We start from the raw sequence: 20,456 nt of genomic DNA on the forward strand, positions 1-20,456 counted from the left end.
CCACAACATTTAAGCCCCATTCCCACTGCGTTTGCATTTCCACTGGTCAAAGTAGTAGCTGATTCTACTTTTTCTGAACCTTCTTTTAATATTTTACAAGCATGTCAACCAGGTTAATTCATGTACAAGACTTATGTTGAGCCCTAAATATTTTGTGTTGGTACTGGATTCACTTTGATTTACTGTAGCATCTTACTGTATCTTACACTATTCAGACTTTTTTTTTTTTGTAATAGGGAAGTAAATTGTGAAGTGTGTGATGATATACCATGTTCTATCTTGCTGAAATTATTGTATTAATTTCTGATGTGAGTGTAGTGACTTAACAACTGTTGTCCCCTGCTGCAGGTTCTGTGTGCAATGGGTAAAATCCATCAGAGTCTGATCTGGCAGAAGGAGCCTGAGTCTTTGGATGTCCCAGCTTTCCCTTTTCACACTACATTTTTGGAGAGGAATCTACCTTCAGTTGGCGGGCTGCTCAAACTCACAGGAGTGTCTGCTTTCCTGTGTGCTGCTACTGCAGCAGGCTTTATGGCATACAAGAGGGGCCTCATTCTCCAGAGTTAAACTTCTGTCATCTCACTCTACTGCACCTCAAATGGTGTGCTGCATTATATAGTTAATATTTCTAGTCCAATAATTTATGATCTATGACAAATCACTAAACTTTATGGCATAGGATACTTTAGAGATAGCTTGCTCTCTGACAGATTATGCAGGAAATTCAGACCATTAATATGTTTACTGTCTATTCACTAAAAAAATAAAAAAGGAGACAAATATTGTGATAAGCTTATCGAAATTGAAGATGTTAGGAATGAATGAGGGAGCTCTAAATGTAGCTTGAATCTGAGGTTCAGGTAGTGAAACCACTAAAGGCTAAAGAACCAGTTCTAAAAAGGGAAAATATAACTGTCACTATTAATGTGTGTGCGTGCGAGCGTGTGTGTGTGTGTGCGTGTGTGTTGTGTTTGTTGTGGGTTCAGTGTCTTATTGCTGAAGTGCTGATATATTCTGACCTTCATCAGAATACAGTTGTGTCAGTGCAGATGACAAATTTGCAGAGTGAGAGGTTTAGTAACGCTTGTGATGTTCTGTGTCACTTATTGATATCAATTCTCATGAAAAGACCAAAATCAATATTGTCCTGCACAGAACACATAGCTTAATCATCTGTGTTACAAATTATTGTATTATTGACATCTTCTTTATCAATGTTGTTTTATTTTCAGTCAGTCATTCCACTTGTTTTACAGTTTGTTCAGTGTTTTGTTTTGTTTTCCTCTTTAATGTCTGGTCAGTTCTTATATTTTCAGGAGCATTGGTTTGTGTGCCTGTTACACACAAATTATGGTGGATTTTCATGCATATTAGGTGGACCAGAAGCACCAAAGTAGATTGATCTAGGTTTTTTTCCCCACTTTATTAATCATTGTGAGATTTTTTTTCTTCACCATTTCCATATATTACATATATGACAGGAGCAAGAAAATAACCATTACGATTTAGACTAGATCTAGATGGAAAGGCAGAGTTATTTTTTCTCTGATTCGTTGAACAATGCAAAAAAGGTTTCATTGACCATGTTGTCAATTTCATGTAAACAACTCTATAGATAATTACTAAACAGAGTCATAAGATGGAGTAATGAAAGAATGAAGCTTTTATATTTAAAAGTACATCCAGATTTAATATTTTAATTTTTTATATTATACACTATATTAATCCCCAAAGGGCAATTACGGTAGTTAGTTGCAGGAATTGGACCGCCAATCTTGGGAAATTGGACGACCCGCTCTACCGTTGAGCCACTGCTGCCCCTATAATAAATAGCCCATTTATGCTCCTTCTACATGAGTAAATGGATACAACCATCCGTAAATGATCTATCATTCTGTAAGTACTGCTTAAATTACAGTAATACAACTGCTGGAGGGCAATGAAGTGAAATTTCCATAATAAATATGCAGATTGTTATAGAAATATGTGATAACATACTTGGTACATGGAAAGGAGTAAAATTTAATTTAAGAATGTTGTTCATAGTGGTCTGTCTAATTGATCCATATCTATATGGTCTCTAAAAACACACCCAAATACGACATAAATGCAGAAGATGCACAGAAGGCTTTGTATCCACGTCAGACCGCATAAATGGGCTTTTAAGAATGCTTTTCTAAGTTAGGAATTTACTCAGATTGACTTGAAATATATTAGATGATTTGTATTTGACTTATAGTATTTAACATTTTGGGGATATAGCATTTATAGCAGTGGCTTGAAAACGGGGATTAACAAAAAAAAAGAAGATTTGGTTTCAATCTAATTCTTTTTGAATTTGACAAAAAGAATTAAAAGTTTTATCACATGTATTTACGTGTAATATAGTGCGACTGCGGTGCTCGATGAATTCATGAACACATTTCAGTTTACCTTCCGATGGGTAAGATATATATGCTCTGTGATATTTGACATGCCATACCACAAATTTTTATTTTAAATTTTAATTCAAATCAAGTAAAAAGTAACACTAAACAAATATCACAAGTAAATTTAAAACATCGATTTGTACGACAACTTGAGAAACCTTGTAGGAATCATCTACCAATCGTAGTGAAGACTAGTTTGTGAAAGCTCCCAATAACATTAGTACTAGATTCAGTTGATTTCCATGACAATTAAGAGCAGCTTTATGGTGTCGTTTACTCCTGTCGGCAATCCGAGATGTAGTAAAGTTATTTAATACAACTGAATAATGGGAAATAAATTACTCTGACACAGAAATTCAGTTAGAGTAATCGCTGATTGTTTGCATTATTGCAAAAAACTTTTGCAATCCATGATAAGCTGTACCTCAGACTGGTGCTTGTGTCTCTTGTGATCTGTAATGCCTTAACGGAAGTAGTCGTGTTTTTACCATTTTTCTCAAGTGCCTATATGGACTCTTACAATCTAAGGAGCTGAGGTGTCGGATGGACAGAGCGGGTCATTGGTTCAATGTGTCATCTGTAACCATCAGATTATTTTGACAAACTCGCGTGTGTGTTTCAGCAGGTCGGTAACCTTTTATTTTTTTTACCTACCATTACCTGTTTTACCTGAGGTCTAGACTCAGTACAGAGTTGCTTCACGTAATGCTGGGTGTAGAAACTGTGTAAACTGTGATCATCCTAAAAATTTAGGCTTTAGTAGTCAAATAGCTTACAGTGTCTCCAATGAAGCCAAGTCTATTTTGTACTTGTGGTGCCATTATTATCTATCTAGCTGTTTTAATTCACCATGTGCACTAACCTTTGACCCTTATTTTTCAGCCTACGATATGCATGTAGTTTTGTGCTCACAGTACAGATAATAGTGGTTTGGCTCACATTTGACCCCACCTCTGAAAGTGTTAGTAACGCTCCTCAGCTGATCCTTCTTCATTGTCTTCTGTGGATCTTTGACTGTTCTTTCAATTTCATGTGCATTTGAATCTCATTAATTAACCTCTCAAATTATTTGATGTTTCTAATTCCTCTAGAAAAGCTGATGAAGTTTTAAAAAATGTTAAATAAAACCTTTGCTCATCTGAAATGGTTTTCTGTTTTTTTGTATATTTTAGGAGTTTGGAAGTTGCTACATGTGTAATGCCAAATTAAATGCCAAATCTACTAGCGAATATATCTAAACTGGGTGAAATTAAATGTTACCGTTTTAATCAGGTTTACTATGTGCTTTTTAAAAGATAAAGTCTTGTCCAACACTACACATAAGTTCTTGACAGACTTCCTCCAGATGTTTTTCACCTTTCACAGTAATCTCAAATGCGGATTGAGGATGATTTCTTAAGGAGAAAAAACATTCTCACAGTTTTGTTAAATTACTTTCAAGTATGATAATGCCATCCAATCAGAATAGTTTTCCCTTGCACTTCGTAGCACTGCTGCTGCTCTTGACTTAACGTGGACATAAATTACAGTGTCATCGGCGTATCGACATATCGAATGAACTTAAAACACTGCTCAAAAAAATTAGAGGAACACTTTTTAATCAGAGTAAAGCAACCTATCAGTCTACACACTCTCCAAAACACTTTCCAAACTGCTCCTAAGTTACAACGTAATGAGAATAACTCATCACACCACTTCAGTCATTAAAGACATACAGATCAATAAACAGCGTTCATTTAAAATTACAAACATAAAGAGGACAATATAGCATTCATAACACCTTGATGAAAAGAAATGAGAGAAAAATATTGACGGCAGTTAGTAAACAATTACAATGGAATTGTTTACTATATAGTAAATGACAGATTAAGATTTATTCTTTTTTTATTTCATACGTTATTACAAGAAACTTCACCACCTTCATCTCATTTCCAACATTCGAACAAACAGGCTGACAGGTAGAAGCCGTCTCACTTTGTGTAATCCCCGTCCCCTAATTCACATTAAACACTTCACTCATCACAATGTGTTTTCAACCAATTCATAAATTGAATGTTGTGGCACATTGTTGTATCAACCAACCATTCAGTTGCAATAGACTTAAGTGTCTGCACACGTCTCCATCAGTTCACCAATGTAGTCATTACATCTTACATACAATTTTTTACAACTCCAGATATTAGCCTTTGTCCCAGATATATCATAAAGCATAACCATGTTTACATTCTTCCTTGGAACAGCAAGGGTTTGTCAATGTTGTAGATGGTCAAAACAAGAAGATGACCCTGCCAGTGTCCTAAGGGTGTCTGTCCATTGTGTTTGAGCCTCAAGAAAGTAAGTAAGCCAGTAAATTATGTACATCAGCCAATGGAGAGATTTGAAAATATTATTGATGATATTCTCCTGACATAAAGTCATGCCTGGTACTGAACTCTCCATCCTGGGGTGGTAGCCCTTTACTCTCCAGTGAAGGTTGGGTTTGTCACAGTGGTGGTGGCATTTTGGAACAAAGGGTTGTCGGCCTGGTAATGGAAAAAACATGATTTTTATTTCTTATTATGAATGATGTCTTTTGTTGCTCAGAAGTGATTTGATCAGCTATGATAGATGATGCTACATACTTTTTTGTCAAACTTTTGACAAGTACAGACATCATCTTCATCCACCCTCCACAGACGATAAGATGATATATAGATGTGATAAACCTTTATTTATTTGAACATTTTTAATACGATATTCTGTCTCTTTAAAGGTTGTGTTGCAGATTTACTCAAAATAAACCAGGGAACTGGCTCATGACGTGAGATCGTAGGCAACTTGCTACTTGTTTATTTTAGACAACAAATAATCAGCTGTGATTTTCCATCTGTCTGTCACACGTCATCCATCCCTGACGGGCACAGTGTGTGACAGACGTGGGAAAGACCTGCAACACTTGGCTAGTTTAAATGATCAGTCTCTCGTCACTTTGGGCAACACTGACAAATTCAAAAATATTGTCAGACACAAAAGTGTGGTGTATTATAGAACATTTTTACAGCAAGACTCACATTTTGAGCCAAAATTTTAAGATAAGATTTAAGATTGTTCGAGTTGTAGCAGCGTAGGAGTGGACATCTTATCTTCTCTTCTTTTAGGATTTGTTTAGAATATGTTTCAGCCTCCAAAATTATTAGTAATTCTGAACGTGAATAGTAATTTTTGTTACAGAGCAACAGAATCTCCATGTGATGTCAAGCCGTGGTCATCTTACCTCCGCCCACTTGGATTTTTTCTTTTCATTCTCAAATTTCTTGTACTCTTTCAGGTCCTTCATGTAGATGAGTAACTTGATTAGCATCAGCAGCAGGATCCCAATAAGAGCCACGGATGCAATGGAGCCTGCAATAATGGCTGTAATGCTGGGTGGTTCAGGGCAATCTGAAAGAGGAGTTATAAATTACATTATAAATTACAAAGTTTTCATTGTATCATTCATCCCAGTGGTTTTATTTAATATTAATGCATTGTTTCAATTTAATTTATTTTCTCTGTGCTTATATTTGGCTTTCCATGACTTAGTGCCTGTTTCATGAACTTAAATGGAAGGAGAAGCAAAGACTTAAAGTCTACCACCTGTCTTGAATGACCCTATTGAAGATGATAGTAATTATGATCTTACCTCTATCTCTCAAAATTTCAGCTTTGTAATTATCCTCTCCAACCATCTGTTCCAGCTTAAATGTGATCCAGCAGCCCTCCGAGTCCTTTTGCAGGCATTCCTTGCTTGGTAAGGTAAACTGGTCTACAATCTCATGATTAATGACCTTTTTGCAAGCCACACTACAGTTTTGTTTAGCCAGACCTGATTTAAAGCCAAGGCACTCAATGCAGTCCCTGAAACAAGATTAAAACCAACAGCACCAAATTACTGTTTAATACCACAATCACAAGAAAACTGAAAAGTAATATTTTTGTAACTTAAAACAGGATTTACATTTAAAATAGAAAAGAAAAAGTTCAGTTTGGTTTTCTTACAATTTGGCCTGGCAAGGATCAGGACATGTAGGGCATTCCTGGCATAGTGGACGCTGGTATCCCTCTATACACTCACAGCGATTACACTTGCATGTACCTCTGCCATTACATACAGTGTTGTTGTGAGTGCGACATCCCTTATCTGAAACTCTGCACTGGCAGGCTGAGCCCTCGTATTCGGGAACACATTCACACCTGCCGCACTTGCACTTACCATTACCTGTAAAACAAAATGGAAAAGAGAGGTGGTGGGTGGTCCTTAATGTAGCCTGCATCACGCAAGGGAAATATTTTCAAAGTTCATATGATGTTCAGTCTTACAATACATAGCACGTAACAGCTTTCTTTAAACTTTATTATATTTTGTAGCATACAACATTAGACTTGTTAGTATACATCATACTTCTTATTATGTTATTATGCTACGTTTATGGTTATGATCAATATGAAATACTTTTTTATGCCTTATTATGCTTTGTAGTAGATTTTATGCTTTCTAGCATGCTATAGTAGACCTCTTAGTACACAAAATTATGCTTAATAGAATATTATGTCATGGCTATGATTCAGGTTAATATAGCATTTCTTCCTGTATGCCATATTACTGTTTTAAGTATACCTTATGCTTTTGTAATATATGATATTTTCCAGTATATGACAATGCACTTTTTAGTTGATAATACTTTCTGGTATATTATAATTATAACATATTATATTTTGTTGTACGTGTCTTTCTGCTATACCATATTATGCTTTCAGTTATATCATACTGAATTATGCTCTCTAATATATTGTATTTTACCTTCTACCATATTATCTTTTCTAAGACAGTCAGATAGACAAATAGATATAGATATAGATATAGATATAGATATAGATGGATAGTATACATTGTAGTACGTACTCAATGCAGAAAAAACACATTTTTTATGCTGATGTATTAAGTATTTTAGTGCCATGTGCTTATTTTGGAATCAATCCCGTTACTTTCTGAAACACTGGAAAAGCAGCAAACTCTACCTCCACATAGTGTATTCTGATACTTCTCACAGTGTTCATCATCACACTCGCAGAATTCTCCATGGTAACTGCTTCCACTCTCTGTAGAGTGGCACTGGCACCTGCCGCACACACAGTCTCCTCGTCCTTCACATTCTGTGCCATTGTCTCTCTGGCACGATGCTCGCAGGGAGTACTCATCCTTTTCCCCTATGGAACACTCACAGAACTGACCAATGAAGCCTTCATTGCATCTGAAGAAATGTATAAATAAATAAAAAATCAATCCTTCCGTTAGAACAGAACACTGTAGCGTTAAACATAAATTCCTCCCTCTGTTAGTTATTTTTATGTTATTTATATTATATTATGACTCATTCATTCATTTTCCATACCCGCTTCATCTGCTGTTGCGGGTTGTGGAGTATTGGAGCCTAATTTCATTGTGTTGTTACTATGTCCTGTACAAATATTTATATTTTGAATGTTCCTATTTCTTAACTTTCTCTTAGCAAACTGGAATCAGAATTGTCCTTGAGATTCAAAAAGTTCTCTCTTATTTTTATCTTATCTGTTTTGCACAATACATTGATTTTGGTTCTGAAAATTTCAAGTGAAAGTCTTTTGGGGGAAACTAACCAATATATAAAACTGATGCATGTACAACAGTGGGCGGCAGTCAGCCGCCTAGTCAGCTGGGATAGGCTCCAGCTTCCTACGACCCGCTACAGCGGATGAAGCGGAAGAAGATGAATGAATGAATGTACAACATTTGCACATTATCGATGGCACATTAGTGCAACACTGACCAAAGTATTACATTATTAAGAAAAATAAACTTAATAATAAAAAAATATTGAATAAAATGAAATCTACAGATCTAAACTTTACTAGTTTATTTATCAATAAGCATTTACTCTCCCTGTTCAGACCTTATTAGATAAACATAGTCATTATTACAAAAACTAGACAGTCCCCAAATCAGGTCTGTTACTTTAAAATAAAATAGGACTTCTAGTGCATGTTGACTAATTTACATGTTTGTTTGTTGTCTTACCTGCAAATACCACAGTGGACCCCTCCCTTGTATTTGCAGTGTGAGTGGCTATTGCCTTGGGGGTCTTTACATTCACAATCACACTTCATAGATAAATTCACTGTCAGTGTATCTTTAATCCCGAGAGGTCTAATAGTGAAAACCGTATCCTGAAAACATGAGTCAGCTGTCACTGTGACATCAAATTTGATCTGGAGAGAAGGCAACAAGGGTTGTAGAGTCAGTAAAATGTGTAACAGTTTCATAAGATGTTAACATTAGAAAAATCTCTGAATATAAAAGTCATGAGCTACTTATATGTTTAATGTCCTCTTGTATTTACATGGAATACAGTGAATCTAACCTTGAGATGCTTTCTGACATGTTAGCCTCATTTGTTCTCATTTATGCCAGCTCTGGCTACACAGCTCCTCTCTTGGATATATAAATGTGTCTCTTTCCATGTATTACAGACATTGATTATTATTATTTATGTGATTGAAATTATTTTCTTTCATTATGTGGAACTGAAGAGCCCCTGCCTTTGTCTGCATCCTACCACATAAAAAACAAGCCTATTTCATCAAACAAAATACATTTTACATTAATCATCAGGTAGAATTATCAACGTGACTGAATATTGTCAGAACGGTGTCTTGAGGGCGGTACTCTCTCAAATCTCTATCAACTTCCTGTATCTTGGTGAAGCGCCGTTTTCATCTTCACAGTTTACCAGCAGTCGACTGTATTCACATTATTATGATCAAGGTTGTAAAGCTAATTATAATTAAAGTTGCAAGAGCTTTACCAATAACAGCTCTTGTAACTAAAGAAGATGTACAAGCATTATCTTCAGACATAATTCGACTGAAATCTTCCTAATCAAGAAACATTTAACTCATATTCAATGAATGCACTTGATTAGTGAACAATTCCATTAAACATTAAATATTAGAAAAAGAACTGACCTCTTGACCAGCTCGTACATTATCACAAACACCTTCAGTGTCACCAGCTGGTCCTGAATGATCACATTTAGGAGTGTAGACGACTCTCACATGGTCAGGAAGATTGTCATGGGTCACAGTTACTTTTGAGGACAGTTTCTGTCATGAAGATACAGATGAACGTAGCACAAAATAATTAAGATTGTTTTGGTTGTGAATACAGAAAGAAAAGTGTGGTATTAGTGAAGGGCCAACTTACATTATAAGCACTTTTGATCAATTGAACAACGTTCTTAGAATCAAATGACAGAACTCCCACCTCTGATTTTGGAATCATTTTAGAGAGTTGCTAGAAAATAAGAAGCATTCAAGTTAATCCAGAATAAGGATCGATAATGTGTGCTCTAAACATTTTTTAAAGACATTTAAAAAATTACCTTGTACACAGTCTCTACATCTTTCGTCACTGCAAATATTGGCTGAATGTTGTTTTTTTCCAGCTGTGTAGCTAATTGTCCAACAGATGGGTAATCCTTCAGACCAAAAAATATTGACTAATGTCATTTGCTGTTAGTGAAACTCAGTCAGTCCTTCTTTTGATGTTTCGGAAAGTGTGCAACAATACTGCCCTACAATGGATGTTCAAATATATTGGAAATCACTTTTCATTCTTACAGCAACACTCTTCTTCTTCCTCTTTTCCTTTCAGCTTTTCCCTTCAGGGGTCGCCACAGCGAATCAGTGTCCTCCATCTAACCCTGTCTTCTCATCCTCTTCTCTCACACCAACTACCTTCATGTCTTCCCTCATTACATCCATAAACCTCCTCTTTGGTCTTCCTCTAGGCCTCCTGCCTGGCAGTTCAAAACTCAGCATCCTTCTACCAATATATTCACTATCTCTCCTCTGGACATGTCCAAACCATCTCAGTCTGGCCTCTCTGACTTTATCTCCAGAACCTCTAACATGTGCTGTCCCTCTGATGGACTCATTCCTGATCCTATCCTTCCTGGTCACTCCCAGAGAGAACCTCAGCATCTTCATCTCTGCTACCTCCAGCTCTGCCTCCTGTCTTTTCCTCAGTGACACTGTCTCTAGACCAAACAACATCGCTGGTCTCACCACAGTTTTGTACACCTTTCCTTTCATTTTAGCTGAAACTCTTCTATCACACATCACACCTGACACTTTCCTCCACCCGTTCCATCCTGCCTGGACACGCTTCTTCACCTCTTTTCCCCACTCTCCATTGCTCTGGACTGTTGACCCTAAGTACTTCAAATCCTCCACCTTCTTGATCTCTTCTCCCTGTAACCTCACTCTTCCACTTGGGTCCCTCTCATTCACACACATGTACTCTGTCTTACTGTGGCTAACCTTCATTCCTCTCCTTTCCAGGACAAACCTCCACCTCTCTAGCTTCTCCTCCACCTGTTCCATGCTCTCACTACAGATCACAATGTCATCTGCAAACATCATAGTCCATGGAGATTCCTGTCTAACCTCGTCTGTCAGCCTGTCCATCACCATAGCAACAAGAAGGGGCTCAGAGCTGATCCCTGATGCAGTCCCACCTCCACCTTGAACTCCTCTGTCACACCTACACACACCTCACCACTGTCTTACAGTCCTCATACATGTCCTGCACCACTCTAACATACTTCTCTGCCACTCCAGACTTCCTCATACAATACCACAGTTCCTCTCTGGACACCCTGTCATCAGCTTTCTCCAGATCTACAAAAACACAATGCAGCTCCCTCTGGCCTTCTCTGTACTTCTCTGTCAACATCCTCAAAGCAAGTACTGCATCTGTAGTACTCTTTTTTGGCATGAAACCATACTGCTGCTCACAAATGCTCACTTCTGCCCTTAGTCTAGCTTCCACTACTCTCTCCCATAACTTCATTGTATGGCTCATCAGCTTTATTCCTCTGTAGTTGTCACAACTCTGCACATCTCCCTTGTTCTTAAAAATGGGCACCAGCACACTCCTCCATTCCTCAGGCATCTTCTCACTATCTAAGATCCTGTTGAACAACCCAGTCAGAAACTCTACTGCCACCTCTCCTAGACACTTCCAAACCTCTACAGGTGTATCATCAGGACCGACTGCCTTTCCACTCTTCATCCTCTTCAATGCCCTCCTCACTTCATCCTAACTAATCTTTGCTACTTCCTGGTCCACAACAGTCACCTCTGCAACTCTGATTCCCTGAATCAATTCCATACTTACCATCGTCATGCTCTTGGTGTATACGTCATCTTCCATGTGGCAGTGTTCATCGTTGGGCTCCAGAATGCCAGCCAGTTTTCCATCGCCAGCCATGTGGAATCCAGCATCAGTTGTCAAGACAATCAGCCGCGTGCTGTTGTTCCTCCAGCCAATAATGTCCTAAATAACATAACAGGGCGATTTGAGCTTGAAAACACAGATTTTCTGCATTCATTTTAAAACACTTGATTGCATGGTGATATCGTGCAATTTTCCTCCAGAGTGAGTCCTTACCCCACACACAGCGGCCTGCATCATGGCATCAAGGCTCCCCTCGGGGGAGTCCAAGTTCCCGGAAATTAACTGTTCAGTCACTTTTTCTCTGAACTCGTCCTCCTTGGGTGTCATACTAAGCACGTGTCGATAGCCAAAAGCAGGCTGACACTGCTGGTCATCGTCGTCACATGGCTTCTGTAGTTTCTTCTCATTGGTGTTAGTATAAGGAAGGACTGTTTTGTCAACAAAGGCACCAAACCCTATAGTTAAATGGAAGCAGCTGTTAGCTCCTCTTTTTTCTTCTTCATTCTTTATACAATAACACTTATTTAACATTTCTATAATAACATTGTGCAGAAATGACATACTTGGTTTAAAGACAGTATGGTTTGTTGTCATAACTCTCAAAAGTGGAATGCCAAAAAAATTATAAATCACGTCGGAAGTGTGGCGAATATCGGCTTATGTAAATATGTTCTCACGATTTGTTTCTAATGTCAGACAAATGACTAAACTGCATGCCTACACCCGTGTGTGTGTGTGTGTGTGTGTGTGTGTGTGTGTGTGAGTGTGCGTGTGTGTGTGTGTGTGTGTGTGTGTGTGTGTGTGTGTGTGTGTGTGTGTGTGTGTGTGTGTGTGTGTGTGTGTGTGTGCGGGGCTGTACTATATAGAGACGTGTGTGAATATTTAGAGAGGGAATAAAAGCAATTTCCCTACAGGGATCATTAAAGGATTGATGATGATCATTATTATTCATTCATTCATCTTCCAAACCCGCTTCATCCACTGCCGCGGGTCGCGGGGTACTTAAACCTATCCCAGCTGGCTGGGGCGTGAGGCGGGGGACACTCTGGGCATGACGCCGGTGCGCCGAGGAGCCACACACACTCACACCTACGGTCAATTTCAGCCAATTAACCTGAAGCATTTTTGGAGGTGGGAGGAAGCTGGAGAACCCAGATATTATTATTATTATTATTATTATTATTATTATTATTATTGTTGTTATTATTATTATTATTATTATTATTATTATTGTTGTTGTTATTGTTGTTATCAATATTATTGTTATTATTATGATTATTATTAAGCTGCTGAGCTCCAGATTAAAATATTTTTTGCAGTGAGACCAAGCAACAGCAGCTCCTAAATAAATTGGTGAATATAAATTATACTGTATGTGTTTGTGAAACATAATGCTATGCCTAGCTTGTTGTCTAAATCTTGGTTCTAAGGCCATTTACATGTTTGCTGAAAACTATGGTTTGAAAGTCTTCTGTGTTTACACTGCATTATTTCTAAAACTATAACGTCAGTCTACAAACAAGACTGAAAAGTGTTATGGTATGTATGCCAAAGCAGTGGCGTAATTTAAAAATAAACAGTATGCAATATAATCATGGTGTTGGTTCAGTAAATCTAGATCAAAATCTGAGAATTCCTTTAACGTTGTAAGATGGGGCAGTTTTTGTTAGTTTGGTTCATAACTTTTGAGCAATGCAAAATGCATTCCTAGTAAATCTAAGAATAAATCTCCCCCACAAACTCATCCAAATGTTTCAGCTACCAGCTCCATTTGAAATCCAATGTCCAAGTCATGAAGTTAGTTAAGATATGGTTGTCACAGTCATGTGTCCTCATTTCTTTCCTTACTTCTTTGTTATCCCAAAATGACTGCTTCCAATAATCATAAAAAAACCCCAAAAACATTGTGTTACTGAATATTTGATAAATTTGTTAGACGAGAACAGTAATCTGATTACCTATTTGGGCATGCGCAGTAATGTTATTCAGAGCTGCAAATAGATCTCGTCCGAGGCCTTTGACATGCTCCAAGTCATCTTTCATTGAGTGCGACAAGTCCATCAGGTAATACAGGTCGACTGGGTAACCCTGAACTCTTTTAAAAGAAAGACTGAATGTGGTAGAAAGCCCTGAAAGAACAAAAATAAATAAATAAATAAAATTATCTTAAATCAAATAAAATGATGAAAATTTCTTTTCTTGAAGAATCTTACCAGGTCGCATTCTCAGACTAATTTTCTGTGGACTCAGCTGGACCGGCTGCTGGTCGGAGGACAGCGACACAGAGAGAGGCTTTTCCTCCACAGTGCTCTTGTCGTTCTGAGGGGAGATGATTTCATCCGGCTCGCAGCCTCTGGCTATCAGCTGAGACCGGGTGTCACAGCGTACCGCTTCCTGTTTACCTGAGCTGGTAAAATTCTGTAAACAAAACAAAGTTACACACATGTGATTACTATGATTATTGATATGCTTTATGCTCGTTATAAACTATATCTATCTAAGGATGTGTCTGCACATGTTGAGTATACACTCAAAAATTACTTTGTGACAACATTAGGAACAAAAACTTTCACCTGGTACCTGAACCCTGCTGGTCTAATTAAATATTCTGAGACTCTCAACCTGCCTGCTTGTCTGTTATTCTTTTGGGTTCCCTCTGCCAGTCTTGCTCAATTTTCTGACAAAGAGAGAATATCTAGCCTGTAAGCATCTAAACAAGGAGGACTTTGAAAGGTAAAACATTTTATCAAACTGTTGATTTGATTCTCATCTGTTCCCCGTATTAAAAAAGGAGCATCCGAAACAGATGTTTTAAAGTGGCTTGACAAAAAAGAGCTTGAAACAGGGAAATCCCACAGACCAAAATTATTCCTAAATTTAGCCAAAATTTAAAAGAATGTTAAATTATTATTCTAGAAATATATGAGGGAAGGGATAGGTAATGAATGTCTCTGCAGGACTAATGTCCTGAAGTGAAACCAAAAATCACATCACTCTGACACAAAGTTATGATGTGGTCAGTGTTGTCTCTTGGTTAAAAAATAAAATGAAATAGAAAAATAAATGTTAAAAATGTATATATATATATATATATATATATATATATATATATACACACACATATATATATATATATATATGTCGATATATATATCGAGCAGCTGGATAGTACAGTGGTTAAGGGGCGTGGTCTGGAATTCAAGAGGGGCGTGGTCTGGAATGCAGGAGGGTGTGGGCGTGGCTTCGAACCCCAGACATGACGGACACTATCCAGTGAGGGTCCTTAGGCAAGACCCTTAATGCTATACGAGCCTACCTCAAACATGAGTGAACACAATAATGACATAGTCATACCGGCTCGGACGTCGCCCGGGTTAACAAGGTCCGCGTCAGATGCTAGGGAACCAGGGCAATCTGATGACAAATGGGCTACTGGAACAAGACACACATGGACAAGGGCGGAGAATCGGAGTTGTTGGAATGCTACTACACAAGTAATCCCAGAGAGAGGGGATATATAGGGCGGATGTGGGACCAATGGATGCTTCGAAACCCACAATCAAGGCTAACAAAGAAACAGCTGTTAGCCCAGTGTTCCAACATCCGTAACCGAAAACTGCTGTCACAACTAGAGATCGATGAAATACTACAACAATGCTACGGCAAGGGGGAGCCAGGACGCCAGGTCAGCGGGGGGATATCACCCCCCCCACAATCCGTGATTGGGTACCAAGCCCCAAGAGACATACACAGCCTCAATACAAGAGCTGCTGACCTGCGAAGGAAGATCGTAACCCAAATGGAAACCTGGAGCCTCCGACAAATACCGAAGCTAAGTTGTCAAGTACCTTCAGAAGATCTGCTAGAAGATGTGAATGCTGCAATAAGAACCATCCCCACAGGGAACATAACTGAGACCAACAAGCTGATCCACAGTACAGCAACAGTAATCCTCGAAATGCTGGGATATAAGATCAACACAGGGCATAACAAACAATACCCTCCATGGAAGAGACGGTTAGAGGCCAAGATAAAGGCGACACAGAGAGAAGTCAGCCAGCTAGCCGAGCTACAGAAGGGGAACAGGGTGAATAAAGGGGCACCCAGGAAATACAGCAAGCTCTCCATACCTGAAGCACTCGAAACTGCCAAACAGAGACTAACGGCTCTTGCTACCCGACTGAAGCGATACACCAAGGAGATTGAGGCCAGGAGAATAAACAAGACCTTCTCCACTCAACCAGCAAAGGTGTACTCTCAGTGGCAGGGAAATAGCATCCGGCCAGACCCACCAAGAGCTGAGGTGGAGAAATACTGGAGGGGCATATGGGAAAGAGTAGCATCACACAACACCGATGCCCAGTGGCTAGTGGACCTAAGGACTGACCACAGCTGCCTCCCAGAACAAGAACAAGTAACCGTCTCAATGGCAGACATCCAAGAAAGAGTGTCAAAGATGAAGAGTTGGTCAGCACCGGGCCCGGATATGATCCATACATACTGGCTAAAGAAGCTGACAGCACTCCACGAGCGTCTAGCAGCACAGATGAACCAGCTGCTAAGGGATGGGACGCACCCAGAGTGGTTGACTGAAGGCAGGACAGTCCTGATCATGAAAGACCCACAGAAGGAATCTACCCTTATCCAACTACCGGCCAATAACCTGTCTCAGTACAACATGGAAGCTCCTGTCAGGCATCATGGCCGCTAAGATGAGTAGGCACATGGATCAATATATGAGCGGGGCACAGAAAGGAGTTGGTAGTAACACCAGGGGAGCCAAGCACCAGCTACTGGTGGACAGAGCAGTACACAGAGACTGTAAGAATAGGCAGACCAACTTGTGCACCGCCTGGATTGACTACCAGAAAGCCTACGACTCAATGCCACACACGTGGATACTGGAATGTCTGGAACTGTACAAGATCAACAGGACACTAAGAGCCTTCATCAAGAACTCAATGGGGAAGTGGAAGACAACCCTGGAGACTAACTCCAAGCCAATTGCCCAAGTTAACATCAAGTGCGGCATATACCAAGGGGATGCACTATCACCACTGCTGTTCTGCATAGGCCTGAACCCCCTCAGTCACATCATCACAAAGAGTGGCTACGGATACCAATTCCGAAGCGGGACAACAATCAGCCATCTCCTCTACATGGATGACATCAAGCTGTATGCCAGGAATGAGCGAGAAATTGACTCACTGATCCACACCACCAGGATCTACAGCGACGACAGGGATGTCATTCGGATTAGACAAATGTGGCCGGATGGTATCAAGAAGAGGCAAGATGATCAGAACTGAAGGGGTTGACCTACCAGGGGGCAGGATGGAAGACATCAAGGACAGCTACAAATACCTTGGAATCCCACAGGCTAATGGCAACCATGAGGAGGCCGCAAGGAAGTCATCCACAGCCAAATACCTCCAGAGAGTAAGGCAAGTCCTGAGAAGTCAGCTGAATGGCAAGAACAAGGTCCGAGCCATCAACATGTATGCACTGCCGGTCATCAGACACCCCGCTGGGATCATAAGCTGGCCAAAGGAGGAGATAGAAGCCACAGATATCAAGACTAGAAAGCTCCTCACCATGCATGGAGGGTTTCACCCCAAGTCCAGCATCCTGAGGCTGTACACTAAGCGGAAAGAGGGAGGCTGAGGACAAGTGAGCATCAGGGCCACTGTCCAGGATGAGACATCAAAAATCCAAGAGTACATCAGGAAGATGGCCCCAACAGATGAACTGCTCAGTGAATGCCTTAGACAGCAGAAACCTGAAGAGGAGGAGGAGGAGGAGGAGACGACATGGAGGGACAAGCCCCTACACAGCATGTACCACCGTCAGATAGAGGAAGTGGCTGATATCAAGAAGACCTACCAATGGCTGAATAAAGCTGGACTGACAGACAGCACAGAGGCACTGATCATGGCAGCACAAGAACAGGCCCTAAGTACAAGGGCAATAGAGGCCAACATCTACCACAGTCGATCTGACCCAAGGTGCAGGCTATGTAAAGAAGCCCCAGAGTCAGTCCAGCATGTGGTAGCAGGGTATAAGATCCTCGCCAGCTCAGCATACATGGAAAGGCACAACCAAGTAGCTGTGATAGTGTACAGGAACATCTGTACCCGGTATGGACTAGAAGTACCCAAATCCCAATGGGACATACCACCGAAGGTGGTTGAGAACGGCAAGGCTAAGATCCTGTGGGACTTCAGCTTCCAGACCGACAAACAGCTACTGGCTAACAAACCGGACATTGTGGTGATGGACAAAGAGCAGAAGAGAGCAGTGGTGATAGATGTGGCGATTCCAGCTGACGCCACCATCAGGAAGAAGGTACACGAAAAGATTGAGAAATATCCAGGGTTGAAAGAACAGCTGGAACAGATGTGGAAGGTTAAGGTTAATTTGGTCCCCGTGGTAGTAGGAGCACTTGGGGCAGTGACCCCCAAACTGGAAGAGTGGCTCCAGCAGATTCCTGGAACAACATCTGAAGCCTCAGTCCAGAAGAGCGCAGTCCTAGGAACAGCTAAGATACTGCGCAGAACCCTCAGACTCCCAGGCCTCTGGTAGAGGACCCGAGCTTGAGGATGACACACAGATACCACCCCACAAGGTTGAGAGGGACATTTTTTTTATTTTTTTAAAATATATATATATATTGTTACTGGCCTGGACCCACTATATATATGCATGTGAACTATAACAATGTCCCTATGGGGATCAGTAAAGTTAATTAAAATTAAAATAAAAGGTGTAGGTATATATTTGGACATGCTACTATATTTAGACATTTTGTGTAATATTGTTTCTCACCAGCTGTGTACACCAAGCACAGTACGGCCCAGATTTTACACAGTCGCTGCAGGAGTTGATCACAGACTTCACACAAGTTTCCTCATATTGACACAATCCTGTAAATCAAACCACAAACTGTATGTAAAAGTAAACTCAGGTCAGCAGCGGTAGAGAGGGTGATAGCTGGGATAACAGGTAATGGAGAGGACAGGTAACGTGACATTAATCAAACCCTTACCATTTCTCTCCATCAGCAGGAGAAGCAGAAACATTAAACACAGTTTCATGACCTGATGACAAAAAACAAATCCTTCATCACACAACAACACAACAAGGAATTGAACCCAGAACCTCCTGCTGTGAGGCAACAGCACGCCCCACTGCGCCACCACGCACCGATTTGTCATAACATCATTTTAAATATAGCACCAAAGTCAGCACAAAGAGGACAACCAAAGTTCACCACCGTACTTAAGAGTTTAAATATTTGTTTTAAACAAAATATGACGCTATAAACATACCAAAGTATTGCCCAGTGTCAGATCAAAAAAATATAGGCGTTGGTGAGTACATGACACAGAGAATGAATGAATGAGGAATTCAAGGAGGAATTCAAGGAAAATACCAGAATGTGCATCGAACATATGTGTTCTAATACCCCACATGTGTTCTAATACCCCTCAGTAATACTCAGGTCACATAAAAACCTTTCATCTAGTTAGATTATTCCCTTGGAGGTCATTTGAAAACATTTTTATATTGAAAATGAAGGGCTTACTCTCAAAAATCTCACAAAAAATATATTAAAACCACCCTTTTCTTAGGCAAGTAAGATTAACAAGGTAACCAAGAAGTAAGATTCAAACTGGATGATAAATAATTGTATGACTGGTGTAAGATATGGGTCACAATATGCCTTTTGCACCGTGGGTCTGAGAGGACTGCGATTTCATCTGTGCTATATGTCGTGCATATATGGTACATTTGACAATAAAGATGATTTTTTAACTGACTTTGACGAAGCCGACCTGTTAAGAGGTAGTAACAGAACGCTAACACAAGAGGAACGTTAAATTCTCAGATTTCAGTAAAAGTCTAAATGAATTTATTTCACATTTTGTATTTAGGTAAGACCTTCATTTGTGGAAATGTTTCAGACTGTGTCGGTGTTTCTAATCAAAACTAGAGAAAACTAAAGAAAACATTTTCTATGATAAACTGAGGGTGACTATGATTGTAAAGACAATGTAATGAAGAAATCTGTAAAACAATTTAAGAGCTACTGACAAATGTAAGACAGCAAGATGTACTTTGTACTGTACTGTATATGTTACAGTAAAAAGTACATACTTTTACTGTAAAAAGTACAACTTTGGTCTACCTGCTGTTGACCAAAGAATATTATAAAAACACAGAAAAGACATATAAAATTTAAATTCTGCATTAATAAAACAAATTACTGAGAGGTACTAAAACAAACTTACGAGTAACGGGATGTGTTCTGTGTTTGACAATTTGTCCTCAACTCTGTGTGAAGAGACCCCACCCACATAACAGGAAGTGTGAAGCAAGCAATCAGACAACAGCAAGTAGACTAAAAATGTAGGTTTCATGTCATGACGTTAAAAATAACCCTGGTGATATCAGACAATTCTAAAGAAAACCTTAAGTCACTTTAAAAGCCCGTAAAATTTGACAGACTGAACACGTGTCTGAAAACTTCTCACAACTTCACTTTAGTCAAAGTGCACAGATGAAAATGCAGTCCTGTCTGAGCCACGGTCAACAGGCAGTACAACAGGCAGTACAACAGGTAGTACAACAGGCAGTACAACACAGGCAGTACAACAGGCAGTACAACAGGCAGTACAGCTCAGGCAGTGAGTTATACTGCCTTTAGTTTTGCTTTAGTTTGAACAAACTAT

General features: G+C 39.6%; 2 protein-coding genes across 2 annotated transcripts in view; one reads left to right on the forward strand and one right to left on the reverse strand.

The window, feature by feature from the left end:
* Window positions 1–3,567, forward strand: part of mao (monoamine oxidase) — a 40,083-nt gene extending 36,516 nt beyond the window's left edge. The window contains exon 14 of the mRNA XM_068329914.1: window positions 349–3,567. Coding sequence (XP_068186015.1) covers window positions 349–567 — 219 coding nt within the window. The 3' untranslated portion in view covers window positions 568–3,567. The remainder of the gene's footprint in view (window positions 1–348) is intronic.
* Window positions 3,568–4,019: 452 nt separating this feature from the next.
* itgb2 (integrin, beta 2) lies at window positions 4,020–20,046 on the reverse strand. The gene is made up of 16 exons (XM_068328939.1): window positions 20,016–20,046; window positions 18,770–18,821; window positions 18,550–18,647; window positions 13,938–14,142; window positions 13,683–13,853; window positions 11,938–12,179; window positions 11,665–11,823; window positions 9,866–9,961; window positions 9,688–9,777; window positions 9,450–9,587; window positions 8,503–8,693; window positions 7,467–7,699; window positions 6,447–6,666; window positions 6,091–6,305; window positions 5,683–5,849; window positions 4,020–4,951 (listed from the first exon to the last, which is right to left on the reverse strand). Exons 2-16 carry the CDS (start codon window positions 18,816–18,818, stop codon window positions 4,886–4,888), a joined length of 2,340 nt encoding a protein of 779 aa, XP_068185040.1. The 5' UTR covers window positions 18,819–18,821; window positions 20,016–20,046; the 3' UTR covers window positions 4,020–4,885.
* Window positions 20,047–20,456: the final 410 nt, after the last annotated feature.

Source organism: Antennarius striatus, chromosome 12 (assembly GCF_040054535.1).
Source record: "Antennarius striatus isolate MH-2024 chromosome 12, ASM4005453v1, whole genome shotgun sequence".
Lineage (NCBI taxonomy): Eukaryota > Metazoa > Chordata > Actinopteri > Lophiiformes > Antennariidae > Antennarius > Antennarius striatus.

Excerpts from the sequence above, each read along its gene's own strand:
- itgb2 (XM_068328939.1), bottom strand. The coding sequence starts at position 18,818 with ATGAAACTGTGTTTAATGTTTCTGCTTCTCCTGCTGATGGAGAGAAAT. Across the intron at positions 14,143-18,549 it reads GTGCTTGGTGTACACAGCTG|AATTTTACCAGCTCAGGTAA; the intron begins GTGAGAAACAAT and ends TTTTGTTTACAG. Across the intron at positions 11,824-11,937 it reads TGCAGGCCGCTGTGTGTGGG|GACATTATTGGCTGGAGGAA; the intron begins GTAAGGACTCAC and ends TATGTTATTTAG.